The sequence below is a fragment of the Anabrus simplex genome, chromosome X (genome assembly GCF_040414725.1).
Source record: "Anabrus simplex isolate iqAnaSimp1 chromosome X, ASM4041472v1, whole genome shotgun sequence".
NCBI lineage: Eukaryota > Metazoa > Arthropoda > Insecta > Orthoptera > Tettigoniidae > Anabrus > Anabrus simplex.
In genome coordinates, this window is record NC_090279.1 from 33,808,471 (window position 1) to 33,829,147 (window position 20,677).

Sequence of the window (20,677 nt, forward strand, 5' to 3'; positions counted from 1 at the left end):
AATATTAGCCGTGTTTCAACAGATCTTGCTGAATGTCGGCAAACGTTCTCAACTTTATTAATATCTACAGCACAGACATTCTCTCAAACAACCTCAAGAACAAGGTCCTTTACAAAAATTATTACTTCCCTGCAACAAAGCGCAGAGTGCTTCAACAAGATCAAAACTCCAAAGCATATGCCGTTCTTTATGTAGGAGAACAGACTACGGATTTCGATAGAATAATATGTGCTGGATTGAAGAGCTTGTATGAGTATTTACCCTTTTAGTCTGGACCACTTCTCATGCTTTCTTCAAATGAGGTTGTCTATTAACTCGTACATTTCTAAACCGTGACAAGTTTCTTGCGCGTGATATCGTGATTAAGAAAGGACGCAACATATTATCGTAACAAGTGAGAGCTTTTGAAATTTAACCTCAGATGATGTTTACTCTCAGGAATGTAATGTTTATGAGTAACGAGCTCTCTGCACTGGATATCAGTGGTTGGAATGTCCAGTAGCAAATCCCCTGTGTAAGAGTTGTAGTGGATTTGGCTGTTGAACTATTGGTCACATGGTTTTAATTTGTCATTGTAGATCGAGACCCGAGGTGAGCTATAGAGATCATCAACCTCCGGACGGCGGATCATCTAGTTTTAGTTGTAGTGTGTGCAGTGAAGTCCTGGCTAGGAAGTTGGACCTCTTGCAACATCTGAAGAGACATAAGGAAGATCGACCCTTCAAGTGCGATCACTGCGGAAAGGTGCTATGTAGCCGAAGCAGCTTGTCGAAAGACCTCACGATCCACCCGCTCGAAGTGTGCGGATTTTCTGATAATTGCTTTACAAAGAGGAAAATGCTGATTGGGGACACGCGATTGCATAAAGGTGGGATTATAAGCGAATGCTCAGTATCTCATAAAAATTTCAGGAAAAGGCCGGACGATATGCAGTCTCACACGAGCGATAACCGATACTGCTGCAACGTCTGTGGAAAATCCTTCAGCTGGAAAAAACTAGCAGGTCACATGAGTATAAACACAGGCAACAAGCCTCACTTTTGCACTGTATGTTGCAAATCATTTGTCGAGAAAAGCAGTTTATCTTATCAAAAGCTGACTCAAACAGGAGAGAAGCCGAACAGGTGCCATGTCTGTAACAAGTCATTCATTCAGAAAGGCAGTCTTCCCGTTCATATGCGGACCCATGCAGGCGAAAAGCCACACAGATGCAATGTCTGTTGCAAATCATTCACAACGAAAGGCAGTCTGACTGATCATATGTGTACCCATACAGGCGAGAAGCCTTACAGGTGCAATGTCTGTGGGAAATCATTCATAAAGAGAGGTAAACTAACCGAACATATGCGGACCCATACAGGCGAGAAGCCTTACAAATGCAATGTCTGTGGCAAATCATTCACACAGAGATGTAAACTAACCGAACATATGCCGATCCATACAGGCGAGAAGCCATACAGCTGCAATGTCTGTGGCAAATCACTCGCAACGAAAGGCAGTCTGACCGATCATATGCGGACCCACACAGGCAAGAAGCCTTACAGGTGCAATGTCTGTGGCAAATCTTTCGCAACGAAAGGCAGTCTGACCGATCATACGCGTATCCATACAGGCGAGAAGCCTTACAGCTGCAATGTGTGTGGCAAATCACTCGCAACGAAAGGCAGTCTGACCGATCATATGCGGACCCACACAGGCGAGAAGCCTTACAGTTGCAATGTCTGTAGCAAATCATTCATAAATAGAGGCAAACTAACCGAACATATGCGGACCCATACAGGCGAGAAGCCCAACAACTGCAATGTCTGTGGCAAATCATTCATAAGGAGAGGTAAACTAACCGAACATATGCGGACCCATACAGGCGAGAAGCAATACAGCTGCAATGTCTGTGGAAAATCATTCACAAAGAAAGGCAATCTGACCGATCATATGCGGACCCACACAGGCGAGAGGCCATACAGCTGCAATGTCTGTAGCAAATCATTCACAACGAAACGCAGTCTGCCCGATCATATGCGTACCCATACAGGCGAGAAGCCCAACAACTGCAATGTCTGTGGCAAATCATTCATAAGGAGAGGTAAACTAACCGAACATATGCGGACCCATACAGGCGAGAAGCCATACAGCTGCAATGTCTGTGGAAAATCATTCACAAAGAAAGGCAATCTGACCGATCATATGCGGACCCACACAGGCGAGAGGCCATACAGCTGCAATGTCTGTAGCAAATCGTTCATAACAAGAGGCAAACTAACCGAACATATGCGGACCCATACAGATGTAATGTCTGTGGCGAATCATTCATAAAGAGAGGCAAACTAACCGAACATATGCGGACCCATGCAGGCGAGAAGCCATACAGGAGCAATGTCTGTAGCAAATCATTCACAACGAAACGCAGTCTCACCGATCATATGCGTACCCATACAGGCGAGAAGCCCTACAGTTGCAATGACTGTGGCAAATTATTCATAAAGACAGGTAAACTAACCGAACATATGCGGACCCATACAGGCGAGAAGACTTACAGTTGCAATGTCTGTGGCAAATCATTCACAACGAAAGGCAGTCTGACCGTTAATATGTGTACCCATACAGGCGAGAAGGTAACAGTTGCAATGTCTGTGGCAAATCATTCATAAAGAGAGGTAAACTAACCGAAGATATGCGGACTCGTACAGACGAGAAGCCTTACAGCTGCAATGTCTGTGGCAAAGCTTTCGCAACGAAAGGCAGTCTGACCGATCATACGCGTACCCATACAGGCGAGAAGCCTTACAGTTGCAATGTCTATGGCAAATCACTCGCAACGAATGACAATCTGACCGATCATATGCGGACCCATACAGGCGAGAAACATTACCGTTGCAATGTCTGTGGCAAGTCATTCATACAGAAAGCCATTCTAACCGGTCATATGCGAACCCATACTGGGGAGAAGCCATACAGCTGCAATGTCCATGGCGAATCATTCATAAAGAGAGGCAAACTAACCGAACGTATGCGGAGCCATACAGGCGAGTCATAAAGAGAGGCAAACTAATCGAACATATGCGGACCCATACAGGCGAGAACTCTTATAGATGCAATGTCTGTGGCAAATCATTCACAAGGAAAGGCAGTCTGACCGATCATATGCGGACCCATACAGGCAAAAAGCCATAACAGTCTGTGGCAAATCATTCATACAGGAAGGCTTTCTAACCGGTCCTATGGGGACTCATACAGGCGGGAAGCCATACAGCTACAATGTCTGTGGCAAATCATTCATAAAGAGAGGCAAACGTACCGAACATATGCGGAGACAAACAGTCGAGTCATAAAGAGAGGCAAACTAACCCAACATATGCGGACCCATACAGGCGAGAAGCCTTACAGCTGCAATGTCTGTGGCAAAATCATTCACAAGGAAAGGCAGTCTGACCGATCATATGCGAACCCATACGGGCGAGAAGCCAAGCAGTTGCAATTTCTGTGGCAAATCATTCACAAAGAAAGGCAGTCTGACCGAACTGTTCATATGCGGACACACACAGAAGAGAAGCCATACTGTTACAAAGTTTATTCCACTGAAGCACAACTTGTAGGATTCCAGTAAGATATAGCAGATATCCTGGATTCAGGAGGTCAATTGAACTGTATCGCGACTGACTTGTCTAAGGCATTTGATAGGGTAGATCATGGGAGACTACTGGCAAAAATGAGTGCAATTGGACTAGATAAAAGAGTAACTGAATGGGTGGCTCTGTTTTTAGAAAATAGTACTCAGAGAATTATAGTAGGTGAAGCTTTATGTGGCCCTGTAAAAATTAAGAGGGGAATTCCTCAAGGCAGTATTATTGGACCTTTATGTTTTCTTATATATATCAATGATATGTGTAAAGAAGTGGAATCAGAGATAAGGCTTTTCGCAGATGATGTTATTCTGTACAGAGTAATAAATAAGTTACAAGATTGTGAGCAACTGCAAAATGATCTCGATAATGTTGTCGGGTTGTTGCATTTTCAGATTAAAGCTCGCAAATAAGCTGTTTTAATTCAGTAATGGCTACTATACCCCACCCATATCCAATCCCTCCTTCAACGCTAACGCCCCTTCTTCCCCAACATCAATAACCGAACCACCGCCGTCTCAATCTACATATGTAGGATTGAGACGGCAGTGAATCGAACTGCCGAACCTTACCCCCACCACTACCACGTGAAAGGGTTTGACAGCGGCATAGGTCCTACCCTTCCGAGGGCCCGGCTCAGACTGAATACTTTTGCCCTCCACTCGCGTGAGCGCGCTGTTGTACATCACGTCACTCACCCTAAGCCGACGTGACGAATACGGCAGCTCCTATTGGTAGAAACATCTCCCGATTGCTATTGGTCGATTTGAGTTTGACACCTTGGACCACGTGGGACGACCACGTTCTTGACGTTGTGACATTTTGCTTTACTTTGATTTGTATGCGTATATCTGTTATCTTCGTTTGCGTGTTTGAAGAAAAAGTACAAGATATTTGAGGTAAGCATCCTTACTGTTCTTGTTTTACTAATCTCCTGAGGCCAGAACATGAAAACATACCACACCAAGGGAAATGAATTTCGGATAATTTGAAACATAAATGCGGCCAGTATCCAGTATTCGGAAGATAGGTTCTAACCCCATTATCGGCAGCCGGGAAAATTGTTTTTTGTGGTTTCACATTTTCACACCACGCAAATGCTGGGGCTGTACCTTAATTAAGGCCACGGCTGCTTCCTTCCCATTCCTAGGCCTTTCCTGTCCCATCATCGTCATAACACCTATCTGTGTCGGTGCAACGTAAAGCAACTAGCCTTATCATAGTTGTCCCCCTGTGGGTAGGGGCAGTAGAATAACAGCCACAGCATCCTCTGCCTGCTGTAAGAGACGACTAAAAGGGGTCCCATGTGGGCTCTGTACTTGGGAGCTTGGGTAGGCGACCACGGAGCCTTTAATTGAATTTTGGCACTGCTTCCGCTTACTTGTGCCAGGCTCCCCACTTTCACCTATCCTATCTGATCTACCTCGATCACGACCTGTTCTTTTCTGCCCCCGATTGTATTATGTATGGAGGCCTAGGGAGTCTTCTTTTCCTCAAAGGGCATGGTCCTTCTTAGCTGATACCATCATTTTTCCTAGTGTCAGCCCCCTTCCATTTCTTTTCTCCGAATACTAATATATATAGGGGATGGTTGCCTAGTTGTACTTTCTCTTAAAACAATTAACTAGATTTTAGGCCCTTTTAATCAACAGGCATCATCATCTTAAGCAAGGAGATTTGTGGTGAGGGCAAGATATTTGGTGGCCATGACATATACTAGGAACTGTCCCATCATTCGCCTTACTGCAGGCAAAAGGAAAAACCGAACTCTGGACAGCCGGTGGTAGGGGAACAGCCCGTTTCTGTGTCCCAAATGCAGAGGTGTAGAAACACGGTGGAACCATAGCCACCCCTCCTCTGCTTGGTTGGCCAGTTGGAGTGCATGCTGTCAGACCACAGATCAGCCTACTCTGCAACCACCAACATAGATTTCTGCCTTCGATATACAGTAGGTACAAATGGCACTGTCTGAAGTGAGTTTCCACTGTCTTCAACTGGCATTTCGTCTAGGTCACAACAAAGTCCCTTGCACATCGTAATGTTGTGGAAGTAGCAGCATATTGTTCATAATACTGTACTAAATTAGCAAGCAGTTCCTTGGACATAGCTCTTAATAGGTGGAGCTATGTTGTGACTTGGCATGGGAATGTTTTGTGCTGGATCAGCCGCCATATTATTGTATGTAGATCCTGATGCTACATATTTCTGTAAATTTATTAGAACTCCTCTCCTGCGGATGGACTGAAAGGAAGCATTATTTGTACCTCCTGCATGTTGTAAGAGCGAGCAATCACAGAATCTGTAAGCTCTCTCTTGTCGTTTAAACCCTCAAATATATTCATGATTCCATCTTTTTCCATGTAGCAGAAAATTTTTGATATATCCTACTGTCACATAAAATAGAACATTTTTATTGTAAATAGTGTAGATCAATGAATACAAGGGATGCATACAATTTTGTAGCTTGACATTGTTTATCATCTAAATGCAGATGACTGAATGATATGTTGTGTTTTGGTGCAGTATGTAGGAACAGAGTATGTGCTATCATGTCTTGGTTTCTTAACACTACTCTGCCAGAGATTTGCCATCCTCTAGTAGATGCAAAAGAAGTACAAATCTCAATATTTTTCAGTGTGTGGCCCAAGGTGCCTCTTTTGACAGACTGAAAGATGTATCATATAGTAAGTTCCTTGGGAAAATACAAATGGGGTTGCTGAAAACTTTTGCAATGTCAGTGCAACGTTAAACTGCAATAAGAGAGAAAAGTATTATGTTGTACCTTGTCAGTTCCAGTCTTTCTTTCATAAATGGATGATCTTATATTTGTGTTGTATTGAATAGTTTTCTGGCTGATGAATATTAATTGATGATTAACACTGCTGAATATAATTTCTGCACAATTTTATACCTGTAACACTGTGGATAGTAGGTAGAATATAGCTCCATAAATCAAAAGATCATGTTTCATTACAATTTACCTTTGAATCCTACAAACTCCCTCCTTAGCATATGAGTTTCCTTTCATCATTTTGGTTCCTGTATATGGTTTTCTTTCTTACATTGTATTTATATTTTATTTCCTGCATAAGTGGCATATCTTTATACTATTGACTGTTACAGTTGGCTTAAGTAGTGTTAAAGAGGACTGATGTACGAGGGGATGTTAGTGTCTATTTCTGTCGTAGGTCTTAATCTGAGATAAGGATTCCCAATCCCACTCACCTTCAGGTCACTTCCTTCCTCCCTTTGTGAGTTAGCTTCCTTTTTCCTCAGGAGAAACAAACAAAAGCAGCACAGGCAAGGCCAGTCACTCCGATCCTTCAAGGCTTTGTAAATTAATAAAAATAAAATATAGCTCCATAATTGAAATAATTATAATAAGCAGCACAAGCTGGTAAGCTTCTTTTCTCCAGCAAAAAATTATTTATAATAATAATTATAAAGCACAGCTCAACCTCCAGGTGTATTGTTGTTCAGAATGCAGTATTTCAGAAAAAGGTAACAGAAAGAAGAAAAGAAAGAAAAGGAAATGAATGAAAAATAGAAGAGAAAGAAAAAAAGAAAAAATATATTTCATATAATATTTTTAGAGTGGAGGGGGGACGAGAACCTGGGGACCCTCCGCGCGCTAAACGATTTAAATCACCCGCCCGGTAATTTTAGTTCAGCCCTGTTTACACTAGAGGCGCTTGTGTGCAATTCCTGTCGATATTTGCGCAGCCGTTGCGTTCAGAAGTGAAAAATAACGTTGAGAGTCATCTCTTACTCATTCTCTTTGACCATGTGTAAAGCCCACTAGAGCAGGACTGTATTGATAGTAGATAGTTAGAAATATAACGGGACATTGCATCCAGTGCTCTTTTCAAGAAGTGTCGTGTACACTGGAGTTCTCACTGGTAATTCATCCTTTCCTAAATTCAGCCCGTTCTACTGACTGATACAAATCAAATCCGTTCTTTAAGTGTTTGTTTTAAGTGATTACACTGAATTAAAATATCAGGTTTTGTCTCTAGGTGTGAGGTATGTGTTACATAAGACGCGTATTAGCCATTTGTACAGCCTATTCCGTTAATTTATGGTGCTACAGATTTTCTTCTTTGAGAAATTGTGATTTCTATCATTTACACTGTGTCCACGATCTCTATTGTCGGTAAGGTTCAAGTTCTATAATTTACTTTTGCGAAAATTATAGATCTCAATTGGGAAGAGTAAGAAGTTAATACTAATCATTCTCAGTTTCAGCATTCTACATATTTTTAACATTTAATATTTTTAATTTTCTGAAATTTTATTTCTACTTAAGCATTAAAACTGTATACACATATAACTGGCATTCTTTCTGAAAACTCCTGGCCTTTGTGTCACAAGTGCCAGCAAATCTGTTCCTCGTGTGTTGTAGCAATATAACGTAACTTACCTTACCTATCAAAATTTTTTGGAGTGAAGAATTTTTCTGAAGGGCTACGCAGGTGAAGAATTGCTGATATTAGTTTCAGAAAGAAAGTACAATATGTAGTGCATAATTTTAATTATTGTGTTGCTGTGTTATTTACCTATGTTTGTAATTTAATAGTGACGCTGTGAATGTTGAGTTGTTCTTTACATTGTAGGCTGCGACATATGGTAGTAGGGTTCGAAATTTTGAGAAGTTTCCGTTTAGGATATCATATGTAGAATTCTTGTTATGGTTATCAGTGTTGTTATGGAGATTGTTCTGCATAGTATCAGTCATAGAAAACTTGAGGTCCAATAGGTATGATCACAATATTAACGGTCATGTAAAATTTTGAGTCTTTTTGGTATGTTCATAATATTGACGGTCATGTAAAATTTCAAGCATAATGCTTAGTCTGTTGACAGATAACCTAAGTAGCAATGACTGCAATAAGGAAATATATTTCTCTGGGCTATGTTTCAGTGTAAAATCATTGGAAGTAATCAAGAACCCCAGTACCTTCTAACTACTTCAGTTGCAGTGTGAAATGAACCTGCAAGTAAAAATCAAAGAGGAACCAGCCTGGCTTGAAAGAACAACAAATGCATCACTTGTGAGTCTCATGGCAAATAACTTTATAGAGATCAGAATTTAACCCTTAGTAGCTGAATAAGTTTGGCAGGGGCATAATTTACTACGTGCTTCCCCAATATTAACCCCAGCAGTCGCCATTTGCTACATGGGCATCTAGGAAAAGTATGTCTCTCTTTTGTTTCTTTGTCTGGGAGTATGTGATAATGTGCTACGCAAGGCAGCCAACTCTTAGGAAGTACAAACAACAGTATTTATATACATCTATAGGTCCAACTAGTAACAGAAACTTTGTTCATGGGGCAAGGAAAGGGGTTCTGGTGGCACATGCCCCCGGATTATGGTCGCCAAGTGGACAATTGGCCTCTATCATTTACTAGGGAGATGGCAGTGCATGCTATGTTTGATAGTGGCAAAAAGCTGAAATAAAGTTGTGGACTTGATAGTGAAGGAACCTTGGTTAGATCCAGCTACCAATGAAGTTGTGACAGGCAGCGTTTCAAGATCGAGGCATCAGGACATTTCATGAGCTAAGTACCGATCAAGTGACTGTTTATTGTTTATTGATTACCTCTGGCATTTATTGAAGTGGATTTCTGTTGGTTGTATGGTTATGTTTTTATTGTCCATGGTTTGGTAATGGTATCGTTGTGCGATTGACATCATCTCCTATCACTGTGAACTGCTAATTTATAGATGTGGTATTGTCCAGGAGTTGCTTAAATGTGAAATTCTGCAGCTTACTGTTCTCTGAATAAATGTGTGCTGGTTGAGTTCTAAATTACAGACACAACAGAAGAGAACATTGTCTGAACATATCTGAGATGCGAGTGCACTGCTATTCAAGATCTATACTCTTGACACTTCTTGTTATGTTCTATTCTTGGGTATATAGAAAGAAACAATAGCTGTCATCAACAACCATGGAATTCAAGAACTACAATGTGACCCTACAAATAAATTTCAAAACAAAATAAAACAAGCTATGCAGCAAACAGACTTCATTCTCACAGAACAAGAAAAAGAAAGCCTCACCATCAAAAAATCCCAAACTCCCCACAGTAAGAACCATCCCCAAAATACACAAAAGCTCATGTCCCATTAGACCAATAGTAAATTATGATGTGCCAAATTACAATTTAAGCTAACAACTGAAAAAATCCTAAAAGAGAAAGTCTCACATAAAGAAGACAGATCAATTAAAACCAGCCTAGAACTAATCAACCCCTTCCCGCCCGAAAGCGCCCGACTGTTCACTTTGCCTTACGGTCCTTATTGCCCGAAAACACCTAGCTGCATTATCTGCATACGTGTGCAATCTAAGCAATAGTTTTGTATTTTTTGGTGGTGAATTGTTTATTAGGCATTGATGAACATGCAGTACAATATACTAGCCTTAGGAAATAAAAGAAGAGTGAGAATTTGTCTTGAAGTTGTCTAGGCAACGCTCTTGAAGTTCCGCGAGTGCTGGTCAGCTGTTTAGTTCGTAAACATGACGGGATTGAATACTGCGGATATTGAGACTGAGCTGAATAACGGCATAAGAAATGACACAGAATTGTTGAGCAGGGGTGGAGGTAAATTTTTAGTAAGTAAATAACGTATCAACAAAGATAATTTTACTGATAACTGTGATATAAGTGAAAACGGATATCTAGAAATCGGACCTGATGATGATGCGGCTGCAATTCAGATAACACAAAAATTTTGTTTCATTATTCAATGATTATACGGACGATGTTGAACCTATCAATAATTTCAAAAGAGTATTATGAGAAATAGGTAATATTTCTACATATGTTAGGCGGAGACAATCTATTCATTGACATTACCGATTGCGTATATATTAATGCAGCAATCAAGCAGGCGCATTTCAGTAAAATAGAAACAGAATGGTAAGACACTTGCTAGAGGAAATGTAAGTTGATATACAAGGTCACCATTACACTTCCAGAATCTCATCTTTATTGGCTAAGGGGGATTTAGACAACATGAGAATGTGACAAATACAGCCTACCTCAGTGTTGAGTATCTCCAGCACGGGTGGGGGTTTGAACCGACAAACTTGTGACTCAATGAATAGAGAAATGGACATGATGGTATGTTAAATGTTGTAAATGATGGCATATTTTCTAATATTATTGAAAATGTGAATACATTGTGATCAATAATTTTTATAATATTTAACATTTTCTGAAACGGTGTGCTCTGTTTGAATGTTTCCTAATTAATAGGTTGAAACCTGGGGATAAGCGGAGAAAGAACGTGGGTGGTAAAGGGTTAAAGATACCCTTTGACATCACTAACATGTACACCAACGTAACAATAGATGAATCCGTTAAAATTATCGAAAATCTTCATAAAGAAAATACTTCACTGCAGGAAACCAAAGAAATAATTAGCCTTATTAGAACAATGCTACACCAAAATAGCTTTGCATTCACTGACAAGATGTATTGCCACAAAGAAGGGTTAGCCATGGGCTCACCATTATAAGGTATAATAGCAAACATTCTTTTGAATAAATTTGAAAACATCTTCTGAACGCATCAGCATTCAAAAGGAATATTATACTGGAGCAGGTATGTAGGTGACATCATGTGCATATGATAATGACTTCACTAATGCACACCAGTTATTAAACACACTATATTATTTACAAAATTCCACCAGCTTCACAATGGAGCAAGAATCTAATAAGAAAATAACACCACAATCAGCAGGAATAATGGCAACCTGTCTTACAAAGTGTACAGCAAGCCCACTCAGGTGTTGCATGCTATTGACGAGTCTAACCATGCATACACACTAAAAATAGCAGGATTGAATACAATGATACACAGAGCTGTTTCCATACCAATGAGCACAATGGATTTCAATGAAGAGGCACGAATTGTTAAACAAATCATGAAAGAAGACAACCACCCTCCAGGCACAGTAGACAAAATATTAAACAAACAAAAGAAAAGTCCCTGGAAAACCACCACACTTGGTTCTCAACTACATTAATAATAACACATAAAAAGTAGGTTATATCTTTAGGAAACAGGGTTTTAGTTAACCTTTAGGATGAACAACACACTGCAGAGACACATCAACAAGTGCACCTAAACAAAAAAGCCCCTTTCTCAAAGTCACAATTCTATGAACTCAAGTGCCAAGAACTTAACTGCAATGCCACCTATATAGGTCAGACAAAACGAAATTTCCACAAAAGATTCAAAGAACACAATAAACGATCAGATATAATCAGCATTCAGCCTTTGGGGAGCACATATACGACAGTTCACACTATTTCACAGACATCAACACAGATCTAAAAATTTGACACATTGAAAATAAAATCAAATCTTCGAATATGAGGGAAGCAATCGAGATCTACATCGCAAAAAGTGCTAACGTAACCAACTTAAATGACCATACACACGTAAAAAATTCCCCGCACATCGCTCTACTCAAATAATATCTGGACCATACTTACTCATTAAATTGGCATTTATCACAATAATATCCTATAGATATTCTCTATTTCAATTCCATACATTATTCATCTAAAACCATTCAGTTGCATTCATCCATCTTACATAAAAGTACATTATAACATGAAGTAGTTTAATAACCTTCTCTCCCCTCTCAAGTGTGGAAAGAGTATTCCACAGTGCTCCACTCGTTCCATCCTACTTCCCCCTCTCCTCTCTATGGTACAGTGTACTAGATTTTAACATCCAGTAGGAGGGATCCACAATGTTCGGCACTCCCCTCTCATGCTTCCCTTCCCCTCTCCGTAAGGTTTGTGCTATACTCAAAACATTCCATTTACCTCTCCATGACCACAGTCCTGAAATAGTATTTGGTGACAACAAAGTTGATAGTGGCAGTGTATATAAGTTCAGGAGTTTTCTCGATATATTAATACTTGTAAATTTCTTATTTGTCAGTACTGGCTCATATTATCACTGAACTCTCTATCGTTGACAAGTTTATGCAACGTAAACAATGCTGTACATATATGCATATTTTGTGTGATTTCATAGAATCTGAGGATGTTCTTGTAGAATGAAACATGTCATTCTTTGTATAATAGAGTGTTTATTTTTTACGGGTATGTTTATAGTGTAATAATTTATGTTAAAATTGTATGTTTGACAAACTAGAAAGTTTTTTTGTTACATTTAACTAAGTCTACAATGGAAAGTATGACTTCATCTTTAACAAACTCTCCATTTTGTGCGTCATTTTATCTTCCTTTCCTTAGTTCAGCTACTGTTCGATTTCTTCTGTATTAAATGGGATAAGTGAGTATATTCTGGAATTTTATAACTTAATTCGCTTTTATTAGTAAACTAACTTGTAATAGAATGTAAGCTTTTGATCACAGTCCCTCCTGCACTCCTGTAGTGTCAAAATGTTTCATGAATCCAAGTGAAAAATTTAAAGGTCTCTTAGTACGAGGGCCATCCGATAAATAGGTTTCCCTATTTTACAAAAAATACAAGCAGGCTATTTACACTTGTGCTGGCCCTGCAGTGTGGGGGTAGCATGCCTGCCTCTTACCCAGAGGCCCCGGGTTCAATTCCTGGCCAGGTCAGGGATTTTTACCTGCATCTGAGGGCTGGTTGGAGGTCTACTCAGCCTATGTGATTAAAATTGAGGAGCTATCTGACAGTGAGATGGTGGCCCTGGTCTAGGAAGTCTAGAATAACGACGGAGAGGATTGTTCGTGCTCACCACATGACACCTCGTAATCTGTAGGCCTTTGGGCTGAGCAGTGGTCACTTGGTAAGCCATGGCCCTACGGGGGCTGTTGCCCCATGGTGCTTGGTTTTATTTACCTCTGAGAAATATTTAATTTCCATTCTACAACTCGTACACTACTTTTCCACATAGTCACTATTTCAGTCCAAACATTTTGTTATCTTGGCAGCAGTTTCTTGATACCTTCATCATACCGGGTCGGGTCTCATCTCTGTAGACAGAGGTGCACTTCCTCTTCCACCTCTTCATCAGTTGCAAACCGCTTACCTCCAAGGTGCAACTTGAGTTGTGGATAGAGATGGAAATCACTCGGGGCAAGTTCCGCAGAATAAGGTGGATGGAGAAAAAGGTCCCTTTTGAAGTTCTGCAGCAAATCCTGCGTCCTTTGAGCGGAATGGGCAATATTTTCTGAGACAAGACCAGAACGTTTTCGTTGGATTTCAACTTTGAGCTTCGTGAGGACCGTGCAGGACCTCTCATGTGTGACCACAGTGCATTGGGGCAGTCAGTCAACCAATACAACATCATTACAGTCCCAAAAGGCAGTAGCCAAAACTATGCCTACAGAGGCTGAGGGCTAACCGAGCAAGTTGGCCATGCGGTTAAGGCCGCGCAGCTGTGAGCTTGCATCTGGGAGATAGTGCGTTCGAACCCCACTGTCGGCAGCCCTGAAGATGGTTTTCCGTGGTTTCCCATTTTCATACCAGGTAAGTATTGGGGATGTACCTTAATTGACGCCACAGCTGCTTCCTTCCCACTCCTAGGCTCTTCCTCTCCAATTGTCAACATAAGACCTATTTGTGTCGGTGCGATGTAAAGTAAATTGTAAAAAAGAGTCTGAGGTCTTGGCCCTTTTTTATGAGCATGTTCGCCAAGTTTCTTCCATAGCATGCTTTGTGGTTTTGTTTTTAGAGTTGAATAATGCACCCTGCTTTCATCTCCAGTAACAATGCGGAAAAACATTTGATCTCCCTCTCTTTGAAGCATTTGCAGGAAATCTCAGGCTACCTCGTTCTGTTATTGCTTGTGAGCATCAGTAAGAAAACTTGGGACCCAACTTGCACAGACTTTTCAATACTGCAAGACATTCAACAATATCATTGCAATAAAGGACTGCCCAGTTTCCGTGCCGGGAGGCAGTAGATTCATTATCTCATCACTGCTGACGCATTAATCTTTGTCCACCACATTCTGACCAACAGTGGCTGTAATGGGCCTGGCGCTGCGCTTGTCATCATGTACATCTTGCTGCCATTCCAGGAACCATGAATGCCAGCATGCATCTTTCACTATAAACTCACACCAAATGGCAATGAATATTGGTAGCCATTTCATTTTTTGCCGTGGAAAAACGAATAACAGGACAGAGTTCACAAGTGGAAACGCTTTCAAGTGGTAGCTCCATGGCACGTAGCGCCGTACTGGTGAACACAGAGCATGCACGTGCGGTTGAAGATCACCTTACCCCAGCCATACGCCAGTGGAAGTTCCTACAGTACCAATTTAATTCTAAAACATGTGGTTTGCAGAGAAAAAATAAGGAAACTTATTTATTGGATGACCTTCGTAGATCACGAAAGAGCTTCTGTAACTGCAGATGTACACTCCGACACTGATGGTGTTCTCATCCCCACAGTTCTTCACAGAACAATGCATAACATCCTTGTAGTAGTAAAATATCTCATTTGTAGTTGCTTTATGTTTGACCTGCATCATAGCTTTCCCTGGTCTATGACTGTGATAAGCCTGCTTCTTTCATGTTCGTTTTTTATTTTTACACTTGGATGAACAGAACTGTCTCAATGCAGTGTTTATCCCCTGTGAGCTTGGCAAAACCAGATTATAGAAAGTGATTAAAATGTTTCAAGGGATTTTGATCTGTCTGTCTAAACAAAATGTATGTTAAGAGCATAGTATTAATATTTCTCACTGTATGGCAAAAGATTTAGGACAGTTTTAATACTTGGATGTGATTCAAACAACCTCAATGATTTGATAGACGTAATTGGATACATAAAATCAATTAATATAATTTAGTGTTTATGTCTGTGGCAGATTCCTTCCAAAATTTTGTGCGAGATGGTCCCAATTCCATCTCTGGTAGGATATCTTCTGATATGGCTAGAAAATGCTTCTCACTTCATATTTGGTTCTCAGTCTCATGCTTTCTCTGACATTAGGTTTGAACAAGGATGATAACACCATTCTCAGTGCAGCCTTTGGTTTTGAAATCCTCTGCTGGTAGAAATCTCTCTTAAACAGTAGTAAAATTTTGAAAGTAACTGTAATACTTGGAAGTAGTAAATTATCATGCTCATTTGTTGGTGACAGTATTTGTAGATGTGTGTTACGTGCATAACTTATGTATCTTATTTTCCACAGGAAAATATTGAAAATGTATCAGAAATGATACCACTGAAAAAAGAAGCCAAATCGGTGTTAACAGAGCCAGGGCCAATGCAGGAAAACTCACTTGAGGTAATGTACATAATTTGATAAGCCATTGTTAGGTACTGAAAATAGGAAATTGCTGAACAGATATCAATGGTTGACCCTTCATTTCAATACAGTAGTCTAATTGAATGGTTCGGCCGCCTCCTCCTCTTCCCGCGGGAAATTTGAATTTTGGCGGGAGATTTGAATTTTGGCGGGGGATTTGAATTTGTAAACAAAGCCACGTGCTTTTTGACAGACAACAACGCATCGCTAACCTCACTGCTGCCATCTTGACGGGCCTAAACCTCAGTGGTACCAACTTAAGCTAACTAGAGCGAGGTAAACAAAGCCATGCGTTTTTTGACAGCCACGTGCTTTTTGACAGACAACAACGCATCGCTAACCTCACTGCTGCCATCTTGACGGGCCTAAACCTCAGTAGTACCAACTTAACCTAAATAGCGCGAGATAAACAAAACCACGTGTTTTTTGACATTCACGTGCTTTTTGACAGACAACAACGTATCGTAAACCTCAGTGCAGCCATCTTGACGGACCTAAACCGTAGTGGTACCAACTTAACCTAACTAGCGTGAGATGAACAAATCCACGTGCTTTTTTGACAGCTGTCATCCGCCATCTGAGAGCACCGTGCTGCCCTCTTTACCGCAGTAGCTGCAAATTCATCACCTGTCATCGGCAGTGCTGCCATCTTGGCGGGCCTAAGCCGTAGTGTTACCAACTTAACCTCACTAGCGTGAGATAAACAAATCCACGTGCAGCTGTCATCCGCTATCTTTAATCTATAGAGCACAGTGCTGCCCTCTTTAGCTACTTACCTTTGAAATGTGGTGGCGGATAATTTGAAAAATGCTTTTTGATAGCAGCCTTCTTTAATCGACAGAGCACCGTGCTGCACTCTGGTGACAGACAATTCCACGTGACAGCAGCCATCTTTAATCAAGAGAGCACAGGGCTGCACTCTATGTGGTGGCGGCAAATTTCACATGCTCTTGTTTGGAAACAAAGCCACGTGCTTTTTTTGACAGCTACCATCCGCCATCTTTAATCAAGAGAGCATCGTGCTGCACTCTCTAGTTGAAATGTCGTGGCGGCAAATTCTACATTCTTTTGTTTGGAAACAAACCTATGCGCTTTTTTGACAGCTATCATCCGCCATCTTTAATCCAGAGAGAACAGTGGTGCACTCTTTAGTTGAAATGTGGTGGTGGCAAATTCTACGCTCTCTACAAACTCATGTGCTTTTGTGACAGCTGTCAACCGCCATCTTTAGTCCAGAGAGAACAGTGCTGCACTCTATGTGGTGGCGGCAAATTCCACGTGCTCTTGTTTGGAAACAAATTCTACGTGCTCTTCAGCTGTCATCCACCATCTTTAATCAAGATAGCACCATGATGCCCTCTTCGTGGTGGCGGATAATTTGAAAAATTCTTTTTTGACAAGCAGCCATCTTTAATGAAAAGAGCATCGTGCTGCTATCTTGCGGGTAATTTTTACGTCAGAGCTGTCATCCACCATCTTGCATTGGTAACCTTAGTGCTGCCCTCTTTAGCTACTTACCTTTGAAAAAAAATCTATTTGACAAGCTGTCACCCGCCATCTTGCATCGCAAACCTCAGTGCTGCACTCTTATTTGAAATGTGGTGGCGGATAATTTGAAAAATCTTTATGACATGCAGCCATCTTTAATCCAGAGAGAACAGTGCTGCCATCTTCCACCGCTATCTTACATCGCTTACCTCGGTGCTGCATTCTTTAGTTGAAATGTGGTGGCGGTAAATTCGAACAAGTTTAATCACGCATCGGGAAAGCTAGAGTAAGCACGTGCTGGAGTGATGACGTCATCATGCATGTTTTGACTTCTCCGTTTTCTTAAGAGTAAGTCTGTGTAAAGGAATGCAATAAGTGTGCATCATAAAAACAAGAGTTTGCATGTGCTGCAGTGATGACGTTATTGTGCATGTTTAAACCCGTTCGTTGACTAAAAGCTTTAGTCTTCGAGAAACAGTGATAGAGTGTGGAGTGCAAACATGACGAAAACATTAATAGTTGATGTGCAAGGCTTTAAAGTAAACGGAAACAAATTTGTGTTTAAAGAGGTGGCTGTGTGAGATTGCAGTGTGTTGTGGGCAGCAAACCTTGTTAGTTTAGTATTTAGCCCACCGTTCCCTTACTGTTTGCAAACAGATGAAGACAAAAAGCAGACTCAGTGGATTGAAAACAATTTAGGTTTGAGGTGGGAAGAAAAAGGAATACCTTATCCTTTTCTACCTTTAATGATGAATGCACATTTGTCAAGAGCTGATCTTGTTCTTTTAAAGGGTTGTGAAAAGAAAGAATGGTTGCGTGATTTTCTACCATCATCGGGTGAAATTATCGACATGCATGAATTGGGGTGCCCATCATTTAAAACTCATCCGAAAGAGCATAGTAGAGAAACAAGTAAACAGTCTTTACAACATGTATGCATGCTCTTTGATTGGTTGTGTTGCAGTGCATGTCGGGAAGTGAACAACATATGTAAACTGCAGTGTCGAAATAACCTTAGTGTAAAAGAAACATTTGTAGAGTAAAGACATCATGCCATTTCTAACAGATACTAAGTGTAACGCAGTTGAAAAGGCGATCGTAAAGTTTTATGCATGAAAAAAGAAACTAAACACTTTTACTGAAGAAGAGTTAAATGCATTACCAAAGGCATTTTTGGTTAATGTAGCTGCGAATGCTGTAAAGAAGATTTGGGATAAGGTGCCTCGTGAGTGGACTCAAGATCCTGTTTCGTCAGAGCTTCAAACGTGTAGTTTACATCATGAACACGTGAGTTTAGGTAGAAGACCTTCTGTGAGACAGTGCCGTACATGTCAACTAATTAAACTGTATCACGGACCTAAAACTAACGAGTTGTCTTCGCTTATAAACACTTATCATGACTGTGGAGAGAGTAAACAAGGAAACGGTGAAAAAACGTGCTGGGAAAAAGATGAGGAAGCATGTTGGGCGTGGACTCATCAATAGAGTGATTGATTTTCTTTTCTTCGTGCTTCATCTCCCCTGCGGCCCTAGAACACGTTCGCCTGACACGTAGTTAATTGCTGCCTGCATAGAGTATGTCGTGTAGCTGTTAAAATCTGCTTCGTAAAGTTATGCTGTGTGTGTGTTTTTTTATTACTTAGTGCTTTAGCTGCTCAGAACATAGCAGCATTTGTCTTTGTTGGTGCAATAAAACGAAAACTGAGTGACAAAGACAGTAAATAAACAAAGGATAAAAATGTATATATATTCTAAAATAAATATGAATTGTCAAAACATATTACAGGTGTTGTTTAATCCTACAGCATGTCCTAGTTACTTACAGTAGAAGAAAGGAAACGCAGAGGATTAAAAGAAAACACACACATAAGATTTAAAGTACATCCTCTTTATTAATCCATGAATTAAAGCTGTTATTAAAACCAAGCCATTTAACATACTGTTTATTGCCACGACGTCGAATAACACGTTCAACTAAATAGTGATCAGGATATTTTGTTTTCTGCAGTTCTTCGATGTAGAATCCTCCTTCAATAGGCTGTCCTCAGAGATCGCGAAGTAAATACGTAACTGGATTAGTAAGCTTAACACTTCTGATTTGAAAAATTTCAGTGCTCCAGTTAGGTGTGTATCCTTTTGCAAAGATAGGCTTGTGTTTGCTGATGCGAACAAAATCACCTTCTTTAAAGCGATGGCGACGTGGATCAGCTGTTTTAATTACAAGATGAATAGCATTTATACGTGGTGTATTCTTTGTAACAAGACGTGGCTTTGTTCCGCCAGTACGATGAGGTGTATCGTTGTAGGTAGATAAAAGTCTAGGTAGCAGATCAATCCAACGATATGAACCTTGCGCTGTAAATTCTCGCCACATCATTGTTTTGAGTGTACGATTAAAGCGTTCTACAACACTTGCCTTGAGATTGCTGAACGTAGAGTAGTGTTGAATGCCAAGTAACTTGAGGTAAGAAGAAAAATCCTTGTTGTAAAACTCTTTACCTTGATCAGTTTGAAGAAGCCTTGGGCAGCGTTTCGATTCTTCAACAATATGTTTTAATGCTTCTTTAACTTGAGCTGCTGTTTTAGAACGCACGGGTTGTGCAAAAGCAAACTTCGAGTACACATCGATAACAGTAAGTAGATACTTATACCCCTTATTACTAGAAGCATATGGAATCATTTATACTAAGTCTGCTTGCCAGAGATCATCTTTTCCTCGTGTAATAACGCGTCTGCGACAGTAGGTGCGACGTGCTGGTTTATGTAACTCATGTGCGATGTTTACCTTTACAGGTGAGATCTTCTCTTGACGAGCCATTACAAAATAATACCGGCATAACGTAGTTCTCTTTCTATTTCTAGAATTTCTGATCCGTGACCAGTGTGACCAGCCTCTTGCGATGCTCTTAAAAGTTGTAATCGTTCAACGAGTAAGTTTGGGTCATTCCAGTATCTTCCATCCACATACGGCAACAAAGGCTTGTAGATAACATCAAGACTACGTGCAGTCGGAAACAGCTTAGAAATAAACTCACGTTACTTGTAACTCTTATTCGCATTTACACCTTCTGTTCTCTTGTAATTACGTCGTGTTGCGTCAGTAGCAAAAAGTATTGCTTTATATTTTTTAAGATCATCTTGTAAAATTATATCCTTGTCAGGTATTCGTGAGAAAAGAAGTTCTAAGAGTCCTTTCGTAGGTTTATAGGTAACATCTTCGTAGCGAACACCGTAGGTAGTGTCAGTTTGTCCTGTAAAAAGTTTTTCTATATAAGGTGCAAAGAGA

The 20,677-nt window shown here is 40.5% G+C and overlaps 1 protein-coding gene across 1 annotated transcript; it reads left to right on the forward strand.

Moving 5' to 3' along the window:
* Nucleotides 1-886: 886 nt before the first annotated feature.
* LOC137503108 (zinc finger protein 33B-like) lies at nucleotides 887-2,385 on the forward strand. The gene has a single exon (XM_068230563.1). The coding sequence runs from the start codon at nucleotides 928-930 to the stop codon at nucleotides 2,311-2,313; it is 1,386 nt and encodes a 461-aa protein (XP_068086664.1). The 5' UTR covers nucleotides 887-927; the 3' UTR covers nucleotides 2,314-2,385.
* Nucleotides 2,386-20,677: the final 18,292 nt, after the last annotated feature.

Excerpts from the sequence above, each read along its gene's own strand:
- LOC137503108 (XM_068230563.1), top strand. The coding sequence starts at position 928 with ATGCAGTCTCACACGAGCGATAACCGATACTGCTGCAACGTCTGTGGA.